The 12,975-nt window shown below is 42.5% G+C and overlaps 2 protein-coding genes across 5 annotated transcripts in view; one reads left to right on the top strand and one right to left on the bottom strand.

Annotated features, from left to right (window-relative positions):
* FLT4 (fms related receptor tyrosine kinase 4) overlaps positions 1–12,975 on the top strand; it is a 93,736-nt gene that overhangs the window by 57,567 nt on the left and 23,194 nt on the right. For all 4 annotated transcript variants that reach the window (XR_013835755.1, XM_079965125.1, XM_079965124.1 and 1 more), the window contains exons 11-16: positions 2,239–2,380; positions 7,148–7,256; positions 9,163–9,522; positions 10,206–10,352; positions 11,550–11,681; positions 11,993–12,099. Coding sequence is in view for 3 of the 4 variants with exons in the window: in XM_079965125.1 (XP_079821251.1) it covers positions 2,239–2,380; positions 7,148–7,256; positions 9,163–9,522; positions 10,206–10,352; positions 11,550–11,681; positions 11,993–12,099 (997 nt within the window). In the remaining variant the exon portion in view is untranslated. The remainder of the gene's footprint in view (positions 1–2,238; positions 2,381–7,147; positions 7,257–9,162; positions 9,523–10,205; positions 10,353–11,549; positions 11,682–11,992; positions 12,100–12,975) is intronic.
* Positions 9,869–12,975, bottom strand: part of LOC307209763 (uncharacterized protein) — a gene marked incomplete at both ends in the record, with an annotated part of 45,258 nt that continues 42,151 nt past the window's right edge. The window contains one exon of the transcript XR_013835756.1: positions 9,869–10,372. The remainder of the gene's footprint in view (positions 10,373–12,975) is intronic.

Raw genomic sequence — 12,975 nt, 5'->3', positions numbered from 1 at the left:
CACTGCAAAGTTTGCAGCAACACGTGCAACAAAATGGCGTCCAGCATTCAAAAACCTCCTCAGCTTGCATTAACTAGCCACACACAAGGCATGCTAGCTCCACCCCCCCAGTCGTTCTTAGACTTCTTATTGGGTGAGCAACACAGCCAAGCAACACAGTTGGAACCTCCCTCCTCCCTGGCCGGCAGGGAGGGAGGGGAGGAGCTGCTTCCTTTGAAATTTAACGGACATCATTTAAGGGACATTTAAGGGACATCTATCAATAAGGGACAGCAGCGGGACATGGCACTGGAATAAGGGACTGTCCCTTCAAATAAGGGACACTTGACAGCTATGCTTTACTGGCCGAGGGAGCTGACGTTTGTCCACAGACAGTTTTTCCGGAGCATGTGGCCAGAGCAGCACATGGAAAAGCCGTTTACCTTCCCACGGAAGCGGTACCTATTTATCTACTCGCACTTGACGTGCTTTTGAACTGCTAGGTTGACAGGAGCTGGGACTGAGCAACTGGAGCTCACCCCGTCACGGGGATTTGAACCACTGACCTTCCGATCGGCAAGCCCTGGGCTCTGTGGTTTAGACCACAGCACCACCTGCATCTCTTGTGGGTGCCCCATAATTTTCCTTTTTCTCTTGCTGGTTGACTGGAGAAGCTTGTGGTGAGTTGCAGTAGTATTCAGCATGCACCAGTTTGGAAGAGGCAGTAGTGCTAGAGGTTCTTTTCCTCATGGAGGCCCTGTTTGACCAGGTGTGACAGACTCTGGATGTGGCAAAAGTAGTTGTGGAACTGCCCTTAGAAACAAGGACAATTTATATGACCTCTATCTCTGTCTGAATGGTTATTGTGCAGGAGACAAACTGCCTCCTGTTCCTTTGGGTACTGCTGGCAGGACATTTTACAGCAAAGGTCTATTATTATTGAGAAAGAAAGATAGAAAGAGACCTCTAAGATAGAGAGGAATGTGACAGGGAAGCATTATTGACCCAGGAGGAAGTGGGGCATCTATAAAAATACTGATGCTGTAAATGTACTGTTTGACTGGCTGAGGAAACAAGGGCATTTCCAGTCCCATCAGAATGCTTTGTGGCCTTGTCAGGAAGGAGAGGAGTTGTTGAATTATTAGCACTGTCTCCCAAGGCCACAATCTTTATGCTTATCCCAGCTTCAGAGGATGCATCATGATTTCCTGTTGTTTAAACAGATTCTCACTCTTGTTATGGTACACTAAGTGAGCTAAACATCTGTCCCCTCATCTTCTCTAATGAAGGCATGTTGTTTGGGCGGAGGAGCACACTATCTGCCAGATGTTAATTTGGGTGCCAGAACTATCCAACACTCTCAGAAATGTTTTGGGCCACCAGTTGTCCATACCTGGTCTACTGCATACACAGCAGTGCAGACACTTTATCCAGGTACCCACATTGCATTACATTTGAACCCGACTTTCCAGCAGACACCTTCTGACACATGTTGCAGGATGCCACACCCTGTAGCATACTCTCTCTTAACTCTCAGTCAGTGTCCCTTAGATGCATATCAATCCCCTGACCTCCCACATTAAAAACTCTTTCAGGTTGTGTGCACACCATATATCTAACACGCGCATCCACACAGCATGAAGGCTATATTCTTCTCCTGCTTTTGCTCCCCAGACACTGGCACCCCATATGGTCAGGGTTCCAGGCAGAGGGAGGGGCAAGGTGCAGGGAGCTTAACTGTGCAGGCATGGCAAAGGAGCCAGTTCAGTGCTCTTGCCACACATCACCCTGCCTGCACTACCTTAAGCTTTCTGGACCTTACCACCCCACCAACTGCTGCTGGCTCCATATAACAATCTGATAGCTGTATATGAAATATCCTTTCATTTTTTTACCCCTTTTTAAAGCAATCTAAGCTAGTGGTTATCACCACATGAAATGGAGCAAATTGTTCACTACATGAAGAGAAGTGCTTATATTCCATCTCTTCTGACTCTCTTGCTATCACTGGCGATCCTTGATTTCTCATACTGTGGGAGAGGGAGAACATTTTCTCTTTATCCGTTTTCTCTGTACCATGCAAAGTTTTATAAGGCCACCTCGTGCTCCCCCTTAGGCATTTTCCCTCTCCTCCTAATTATATTAGAGGCAGCATTGTATGTTAATGCCCTGTAATCTTCCCAGTAACGTCTTTTATTGGCTAACCAAATCTCCTGTTTCTCTCTGTCTCTTCTTCTTTCATGGCTTCTGGATAAATAGGAGCAGGAGGAGGACTGTCCGGCGCCATCAGCGAGACCGGATGCCCGAGTGTAAGGACTGGAAGGATGTGTCGCAGCTGGATGCTGTGAATGCCATTGAAAGCATTGACACCTGGACAGAGTTTGTGGAAGGAAGGAACAAGGTGAGGACACACGTTTCTCTTTGTCCTTTCTGCGTTGGAAAGAGGTAGAAGGACCTCGAGCTCATGAGACGGAGCCTTCTCAGGCCAAACCGTTTTAGCTGATTTTGCAGCATGAAGCCAAACTGTGAGTTGACTTCCATCGTGTGGTCAGTTAGTTATGCAGCTAAATGATTACACATTTAGTAATCAGTTTTTGTCTTATCTATACGTTTATATGAAAAACCAAAGCCAGTTTTGGATAACCTGTTAAGATCCTTACTACCAATTATGATACTTGAGAGAGGTATAAAATGTGAAGACTGACATTTCTGAATACATTCACATGAAATAAAAAATAGTTCACAATGCGGGGGGTGGGGGAAGGACTCTGAAGAAATGAAGGCTGCAGAATGTGAAACTTCCATAGCTGTCAAGTACTCCTAATATGGCTGACGTTACTCAAAGGTTAAGAATTCACCAGATTTATGTGAATGGCACTGGCAAATTTGGGGACAAATGTTGTATGAATTTGCAAAGGAAGGAATACTAGAGACAGTGATAATAATGATCTAAATTTGCATTGCTTTCAGTGAATTCAGCACTGAATGTATGCTTATTCAATAGAGTGATTTAAAAGGTGAACATTAAATTAGAAGGTATTGTCGACTGTGGTTGTTTAAAGACAGTTCCATGAGTCAGAGCATGGCTTTCTTCATAGAGGAATGAGATCATCTATGAGCAAGCTGAATGGAAGGCAGAGTGCAGTGGAATATTTTAATGCAGTGAATATATATGTATATGTATATGTTTATGTAAAATATTTCGAACCTGAACTTAAATACTGAACATAAATGCATCAAATTCCAAACTACCATAAAAACAAGCAGGAACCATGTTTATTTGGTGTTAGTGATATAGTAAATAACAGCAATCTTCATTCTTCAAAATAAATTCACTGCTGATATTCTATAAATGGCTGAGGAAATACATGAATTTTGAGTTAGTGCCAAAAAGACAAAAGACATTCTGTAACTGGGGTGCCACCACAGAAGATGCCCAACAATATTCATTCCAAACTCCATTCCATAAGAATATATATCACAACTGTTTTTAAGACTCAGGCCAGCATTCTGATTATTAAACTACACTTTGTCCCACATTAAGCTAGATTCGGTGAAACTGCTGAAAATTAAATTTGATATCGCAGTGGCAGAACCACCTTGGTCCTGCTAAATATAAGAGGTGGGTGGGAATTGGAATTGAGAACTTGAGGTGGAATGGCAGGGAGAACCCTTTTCCTATTCTTATTTTTTGCCCCCAAACTACTGTGCTTCAGCCATTTTTCTCCTGGTTGGAATTTCATGAAGCCACTCAGGGATGGTGGGACTGCTGAGGTAGGACATTTAAGGGGTAAAAAACATAGGCAACAAGAGTCCAACTCTTCCCTCTTGCTTATGCTGTGCTTTCAGTCGCCCCACTCACCTGCCCCCTACTTTCTCTCGATTCAACTACCAGACTCAATGGGCCATTATGAACAGTTTGGCCCTGTACACTATCCCAGTACAAATATGTGGATCCAAGTGTATGAAGTGTTGCTTTGAAGTGTGAGAGGTTCCATTGGACATTACACTATATTTCCTTTCTGGAACGATTTTTTTTTCTTTCTCTCCAGTCCTGATGCATGACTAGCTGGCATTTAAAGGCTGTTTCTTTCCATCCCCCCTGTATAAATGCCAGAGTCATGTGTGCTTTTCTATGACTAGTTTCCTGTTCTAGGTGACAATGTCAGTTACCAAACACGCGTGCATAATAGTGATGCAGGCTAAAGAACAAACAAATGGTTCCCAGTTTCCTGAAGTCACTTCCTGTTTTCATACACCCCTCCAAAATCACTTCCTGTTCCAATTTCAGTCAGGAGTTGGAAAGCAACGGAAAGGATGATGGGAAGGAGAGAGGCATGTTTCATGCTCTGATGCAGGCTGTGTTAATGGCTTATACCAAGAGACAGTCTGTTTTCTGAACCTATTCTAATAAAAGACAAGTCATATTTGGTGATATTATTTGGGATAGTAACTTAACATATATTACATTTAACATATATTACATACTTCTTTTACTTTACTTTCTCTCCTTCAACCCATTCCCCCCCCCCCCCCGCTTTGTCCTTTACAGGATCCATTGCCATATATATTTATTTATTTCCTCCCCCCGCCCAAGTTACTAGTAGGGAAAGAAGCATGAATAGAAAACATTTGTAAATAACTTGCAATTCTGACTCTGCCAGTCAGCCCCTCAAATGCTTGGGCTCTGGTAATGTTCCTGGAGTGGTGAGTGGTGTCTCCAAAAGCTGTCTCGCATTTCCGTTATGTGATGGCATTTTTGCATTTGTTTATTTTATTGTTGTTAGCTACCTGAATCATATTCAGTGGAAAGGTGGGCTATATGTTTCATAATATGAGTATGCCAGTATAAGAAAATAGCTAGTCTTTTGGCCTTCAAAGCTTTTGCTAATGGAATTGATACTCCAGAAGATTAGGAAAGTCTCCTGTCTATGAACAGGTCACTAGATGCAGCTCTGGGTACCACTATTTAAATTTGTTTGTTTCATTGATACCAATTCAAGTAGAGGAAGAACCCAAAGTTGCTGGTTTTTCCACTGAGTGACAGAGTGGCTCTGCTTCCTTTGTTCTTCCTCTGTGGACAGTCTGACGGAATGGCTGCTACTAAATGACTGCTGATGCGGGGAGAAACCTGATGGAGCTGGTTTCTCAGCAGAGCTAATGGAATGGCCCTGCTTCCCTCCTTCATTGCAACCTGAAGGAATGTCTGTTACAAGACAACAAACGAGGAATAAACTTCCCAGGGTTAATTGATTTCATTTGATGAATGAATTTCTAACCAGCCTTTCAGTTTACAAGAAGGATTCCCTAGAGCACAGACTGAAAGCCACTCCTATGTAGTTTCTGAAATAGAAGAAAGCAGGACTATGCGGATAGGTGGAATAGGCTTATAACACCAGAATAGTTAATTTCCAAGCATAGGTTATAAGACAAATTGGAAGCAATAGGAATTAAATCTAGATGATGGACGTTGTGCATACCCTGTTGTGCATGGTTTTGTACTGTAGAATTTGTTAAATATCATATTATTTGGTTTATATTATAAACCAAAATATTATGTTGGTTTAATTGCACTAGCCAGCAGCTGTGTTGACATTTTGTGGACCACTGCATATATCATTAAAGGAACTGGAGCTATCCTTCCACAGATGATCTGCAAAGGTCAGCAGAGCAGATCCATCTTAGAGTGGGCTTGTCCACGTTTGAGCATTACTTAGTTCTTAATCCACCCCACCCCAATTCAAATTAGACTGGAGTGGTCTTTCCCATTCATACTAGCAGGCATTCTCTTTTGCGTTTGTTGTAGCCTTCTAATTTCTTGATTCTATTATGCCAGTTAAGGACTGACAGGGCATGCATGCAGGTACGTGCACCTTGTTTTGTTTTTTTGTTTCTTAACATCTTTGCCCAAGAAGTGTGCAAAAACACACTGTCAGGCAATCATAAATTTGCTTGTGCAGTTTTCTAGTTCTGTGCAAATTTGAGGGATCAAAAGAATATCAAAAGAATAAAATATCAAAAGAATATATATATATATATATATATATATATATGAGAGAATGACTAGGCTCCTGACTCACTATTACTAGGATGCTGGAAAAGAAATGAAATCAATTGTAAAATTTCAGCACCCACTTTTCAGATGGCTTCCCAATGTAATTGGTGTAGAAATTTTTCATGTGCTTTGTTTGTGCAATTTTCTGGTTAATGCAAATCTGTGGGATCAAAGGCTGGGGGTAGGGTGGGGTGGGGGGAATCCTGCATTCAGGAGTACACCAAAAACAGTTACGGGCACAGCTGGAAAAGCAATGAAAGCACCGATGAAGTAGCAGGCATGGAAAGAGCAGTAGCAGAAAGTGACAATTGATTTACCCATCCAAAACACACCAAAACAAATGATCTGCAACCCTGGGTGAAGTGGTTTGCAGCCAAATTTTCCCCAGTTTATCAAAGTATCCCCGTATTGCGTAAACCTAAATTTACAGGGGGAAAGCCCTGAGATTGGTGTTGTTTGAAGGTGACATCATGTGGACTAAGCAAATTAAATGGGGATGCAAACAGCTGCAAACACACTCAACTATAGTGTGGACAAGCCTAGTGGTCCCACCCATACATTTCTCATCTGTTGCTTTTCCTATAGTTTGCCCTACATCTGCAATCCTCTCTTTAAACAGGGACAAAAGATGGCATTTGTCTGGTGTACACCTCTTTGTTCCTGTCCTTGGCTTCTCCAAAATTCTGTGTCAGGTCATTATGCACCATCTGTTTGTGTATGGCTACTAACCCCCTTTCAACCTACTTCCCTGTAAGCAGAATGGCAGCACATAAATAAAGTTTGCTGCCCCTGATTTAACCCTTTTTATTGAGGGGAGTGTCTCAGTGCAACAGCAGCATTTCAGTAGGGGAAGTGGTGAATGGAGATCACAGGACAATGCTGAATGATAAGCAAACTATCAGTGGAAACAAAATGAAGAGATAGGAGAAACTGGACATAAATTGAATGGGTAGTGCAAACATACCCTTAAATATTTCATCATGCAATTCCCCAGAGCATAAGAATGAAGCTAGAGCATCCTCTTCCTTCCTGGAAGGTTGGTAAGAAGCTGAGAAGTCTTGTGTTTCCACATTTTAAATGTCATTCATGTTGCCCATTCTGTTTCTTTACCAGACGGTCAGCAAACTTATCATCCAAGAAGCCAATGTTTCTGTCATGTACAAGTGTGCAGCCTCTAACAAAGTTGGCCGTGATGAACGGCTCATCTATTTCTATGTAACTAGTGAGTATCATAAAGCATGTATGTGTGTGTGTGTGGGGGGGGTGTCAGTCCTTTGTCTTCGCTCACAGACCATTTGAATGGTTCATGAGTGTTTTTAAAAGCATTACTGCCATGATGTGCTCACAATCAGACAGCACTCTGTGTGTGTGTGTGTGTGTGTGTGTGTGTGTGTGTGTGTGTGTGTGTTTTTATATGGCCTCCTCCGGGACTGAAGATACAGATCACTGAAAGACACGGACCTTTTAATAAGGGCTAGTGGTGAATTAAAATTTTTCTCAGATTTCAAAATCTGTACAGTTTCAGATTATCAGATTTTTAATAATATAGGAGGTCCCTCAAACTTTGTCAAAACGTTGAGTTTGAGGGTAAATCTCTAATTTTGGTTCTTATAGTTTAGTCAGTAGAGCCACACATTTGCCACCTCAATTTCTTTTTTATAATCATGATCAAAATTTGAGCTTTGTAGCTGAAAGATGAGTTTTCAAATTGGGATTTTACAGAATCATAGAATTGTAGAGTTGGAAGGAACCCCGAGGGTCATCTAGTCCAACCCCCTGCAATGCAGGTGTCTCAACTAAAACATCCTTAACAGATAGCCATCCAACCTCTGCTTTAAAACTTCCAAGGAAGGAGAGTCCACTGTCTATAGAAGGAGACTGTTCCACTGTCAAACAGCTCTTACTGTCATAAAGTTCTTCCAGACGCTTAGTTGGAATCTCCTTTCTTGTAACGTGAAGCCATTGGTTTGGGTCCTAACCTGGAGCAGGATAAAAGAATCTTGCTCCATCTTCCAAGTGACAGCCCTTTAGATGTTTGAAGATGGCTATCATATCTCCTCTCACTGTCATCTTTTCAAAGCTAAGCATACCCAGCTCCCTCAACTGTTCCTCATAAGGCTTGGTTTCCAGGCCCTTTTGAAAAATTCCCTTTGCAGATGTTTATATTTGAGCATTCATCGTTTGATCTGGGATTTCATTTTTTCAAACTGGCCTCATCTGTAACAAAAACATGGGCCTCCACCTCCTTAGTAAAGTCTGCATCCAGAATAAAACATATCCACTATGAGATGTTAAAAAGCCAGGCTGGTTTCCACTGCAAATAAGAGTATGCAAGAGATGTCCTGGAGCTAGAAAAGAGAAAATACAAACTCAGTTCCTCTCTCATGCTTCCTATGAGCAGATATTTGCTAGTGAAGAGATCAAAGCTCCCTTCCACAAAAATGCTGGAGCATGCATTTCCCAAGTGTTCCTGGTGCAGTAGCACCCCCTAGTGCCTTGTCGCTGAATAGACTCTCTGTAGTGTCCCAGTTTCATTACATATTTAGGAAGCTGGGTTTTTGTCTCTTTAACAGATTTCTTCAACCAAGTTTGGGACTACAACTCCCAGGAGCACCCAGTGGACTGTGCTATGGAGTCAGCCTCCTGACACTGGTGTCACTTCCACTTCCCAGAGTAGAGCAGCACAGTGGCAAGGTTGGGGCTGCATGATTGCACCGGTGGGAGCTCCAGAGGGGGCTCTGCTGGTGTGCCAACACAGCCCTGACCTTGCCACTCATAGTATAATAGTAAATCATAGTATAAGAGTAAGTCATAAATCATATTATACTAAGACATAGTATAATAGTAGTGGTTTCCTCTTATCAGTGTTTGGATTGTGGCTTTATTCATTGGTGGCTTTTTTCATTCTTCTCTGTGTGGGGACAAAGCCAAACCTTTCATTCAGCATATTTGAAGCGACCATTGTGCATGCATTTAAATAAACACATACAAGTAAGTGGTTTCTCCCATTCCTTAACCATACAGCCTTGAGCACATAGAATAGAATTCCATAAGCGTAGCCTGAGACTGGTATTTCAGCTTTTACAATTCCGTCACACATCTGCTTCCTTGTCTTGTTTTCCTGGCAGCCATCCCAAATGGGTTTGAAATTGAATCGCAGCCTTCAGAAGAGCCCATTGAGGGGCAAGACCTGAGGCTAAGCTGCAATGCTGACAATTACACCTATGAGAACCTGCAGTGGTACCGACTCAACCTTTCGACGCTGCATGATGAAGAGGGCAACCCGCTGGTCTTGGATTGCAAGAATGTCCACCACTATGCGACAAAGATGCAAGGAGAGCTGCATTTCAAACCCAACTCCAATTACGCTGCTTTGACACTCACCATTCCAAGTATCTCACTAGAGGACGAAGGGGACTATGTGTGCGAAGTGCAAAACAGGGAGAACAGCGAAAAGCACTGCCACAAAAGATACATCTCTGTGCATGGTAAGGACCACTCTGAAAGTACTCGTCAGGTTAGTTGGCAGGACTTCGTGATGCTGAAAGGTGTATGGAAAAGAGAATGTTTGGCCATGACAAAGCAGTGGTAGCACTGGCCACAGGGAATTTCAGCCACTAGGCTGGAGCCTAGATTGAGATATAATCTTTGGGCCACAGATTGATCCAGAAGGCACTTCTTTTTGGATCACATATTCTTGTTAGAATCCTGAAACAACATAGTTTTCACCAGCAGAAATAACAAGGGCAGGTGCTAGCCCTAATAGCTGGAGAAACATCAAGAAAAGGAGAAACTTAGACTAGGCAAAAGTAATAATTCCAATGCCAAATAAAATTATGTCCATTCATATGTCTGGTTTATTATTTCTGTATTTTTATGAGGCTGACTCATGATTTAAAATATCCAGTTTTACAATAATAAGGTTCATAGTGGTCCTGAACTCTCCAGGAGTCTCATACTGGCAACAGCAGGAATCTTGTTAAACTGCTTACTAAAATTTCAAATATTGTTTCATAATTAACAAAATGCCCCCTGTCGCAGCTGTGGTCCAGCTACATCAGAAGGAGCAAATGTTTCCCACCCCTGCTATAGAGTGTTTCTTCTTGACTGTTCTGCCAAACTGTTTTTTTGTGGTTGATCACCTTCATTTACCATAATGTCCCTCTTTTAGCTCTAGAGGTCCCCAGGTTGAAGCAGAACCTGTCAAACATTTTGGTGAATGTGAGTGATTCCATAGAGATGCGCTGTAAAGTGGATGGCACACACATTCCAAACATCAGCTGGTATAAGGATGAGAAGCTTGTGGAAGAGGTCTCAGGTATGGCTGGTTGAAGATATCTGTGGGGGAGGGAATGAGTGGCGCATGAATTTTCCTGCTTCCTAGTGGAGCCTTGCAAGGCTCTGGGTTGGGATATTCAAATTCAAATTCAGGCTGGGTTGTATGCCCAGGCAACGGTGTGTTGGTGCATTCAGTTCAGTTACATTTCAATTCAGTTACATTTATATGAATTGCATTTATATCCTACCTTTCTTCCATTGTGGAACCCCAGGCAGCATACATATGGAATCCTTGTGGTCACCCATCCAGGTACTGACCATACCCAGACCTGCTTAGCTTCAGCGTCATGTGGCCTCATGTACCTTCAGCCCATCCCTTGGGAAATATGGGCAGCAATTCCAAGGAACTACTTGCATGCATGTAAAGGAACCACAGGCAATGCTTGAGCAGTCACTTCTGTTTTTGCTACTGAAATTCTGATAACTATGGGGTAGGATAAGATTAAACCGCTTACCTCATCAGTTGTGTGCTTAAAAGCTACAGGAAAATATTTGACTACATGGGCAGTTCCCATTCACCAAAGTAAGTGGTGCATTTGGACCCCAGTTTCATTCTACTGACCTGCAGTGGCAAACCAATCAATTTTAAAATCTTTCTTAGAGAAGATTTATGCCATAAAGATCATGGAGAAAACAATTGGTTCTGTGGTTTGTTACTTTACCATTAATGTGTGTCATGTTATACTCTTTGACCACTGAAAACCTCCACAAGCTTTTTCTATCTGTATAGCCTTCAGGATCTATCTAACTAGTTTCTGACTTTTATCCATAATGAGGTGGGCTAAAATAAATTCCAAATGAAAATTGGGAATTGTAAGAGCTGCAAAAATTAAAGAGTTGCAGAACTGTGAATTGTGAAGCCACAACCTGTGATTTGTTTATATCTCCGTACTGGCACACTACATTTTGTGAAAACTACATACTGCATCTGGAGGCTACTCTTTCACAAATATTACTTCATTGCTGGGGGATGAGGCATATGAAAGTCACCAAGTGCTGATTACAACAGCATGTGGCGAGCAGTGGTGAAAAGGACTGGTCCCAGTTTGATTTCTATACTCTAATTTTAGTCCAGGCTTCCGCCCGCTTTGAACAAGGCCAAAGGCCTGAGGATCCCAGCCCTCCCTAAACACCACTAGTTCACACCTGAAAGCCCTTCCCCTTCTGCCTGTTTCAGGAATTGACCTGGCAGATTCCAATCAGAGGCTGAGTATCCAGAGGGTGAGAGAAGAGGATGCTGGCCTTTACCTGTGCAGTGTCTGCAATGCCAAGGGTTGTGTGAATTCCTCCGCCAGTGTCTCTGTAGAAGGTACTATTACTAACTTCAACCCCCTAAGCCTGTAGAGGGAAATGTTATTTGGAAAGAAAGCAAAAGAAAGAAAGAGGGATCCCATCAGAATAAAGACCATGCCGAGACAACAGTACAAGATTCATCTTCCTTAACCCAAACTATTAAAAAGAAATCATATTCTCCTATATTTATCCCAACTGGAAGGAAATCTAGAATATTCTCAACAATGTTTCCTCTGCTGTCTCTTGAAAATGCCCTTGGTTTTGTCATGTGCCTGCTTTAAACTTTATTCTCTTGCTAATTCTTATGTGGTTCTTTCTGACCTGTAGGCTCGGATGACAGGACCAATGTGGAGATTGTGATCTTAATTGGGACAGGTGTCATTGCCATCTTCTTTTGGATTCTCTTAATCCTCATCTTCTGTAACATCAAGCGAGTAAGTCTCCTGTGATCCTTCCAACAGAGCCTGATTTGGTGAACAGCAAACAGAATCACGAGCAAGAGATGATCCCATAGAACCCATAGAACCTCAGGCCTGGGGCCCAAATGTGGCCTTCAATGACTCTCTATCTTGCCCTCTCCACAGACCACACCTCCTCACTGGCCAGTCTTCATGCTTCAAGTGGTTTTGCTTGGCTGGAAGGTGTCCATGAACTCTGATAGTGCCTTTTGCTAGCCTTAATAGACAAGAGAGAGAGCTGTACAAGTTTATGTAGAAACTAGCCTATTACACAAAGGTCAAAATCCACTTCCACCCACTACTAACATGTGGCCCTTGAAATGTGGCCCAGAAGGGAATGTGGCCCTCGGGATGAAAAAGGTTCCCCGTCCCTGCCCTAGGATGGCTTTGTCTCCCTCCTCTACATTCCCACTGCCTTATGTTTGCAGTTTGCCCCACTCACCTAAGGTAGAGAAGTATCTGGTTTCCAGCAGAATGAGAAATTGCCTTGGCAACCACCGCTGAATACAGATTGCATTGCTATGGGAGGATAACCAAGGATAAGCCATCTTGGATGCCTTGGCAGAAAGGCGGTATATAAATGTAAACAATAAATTAGGGCTCTCCTTTTTTAAATAACTGCAGACCCATAGAATCATAGAATTGTAGAGTTAGTTTCCTTTGTTTCAACAGTCTGGTTAGTTTAGCTGAAGGATGAACCCTTGTTGTGTACAATTTCCTGTGAAGGAAATGATTTAGAGGGAATTGGATAAATTTGCAATATATCCTGAGCTAATAGTAACAGTTTTCTTTCAGTTGGGATGGAGGGACTGAAACATGGATGTTGAAATGTCAGACCATCTACTTCCCCCT

The sequence above is a fragment of the Podarcis cretensis genome (genome assembly GCF_951804945.1).
Source record: "Podarcis cretensis genome assembly, chromosome: 2".
Taxonomy (NCBI): domain Eukaryota; kingdom Metazoa; phylum Chordata; class Lepidosauria; order Squamata; family Lacertidae; genus Podarcis; species Podarcis cretensis.
Note: the sequence above shows the minus strand (reverse complement) of the source record. Positions and strands in the feature narration are given on the sequence as shown.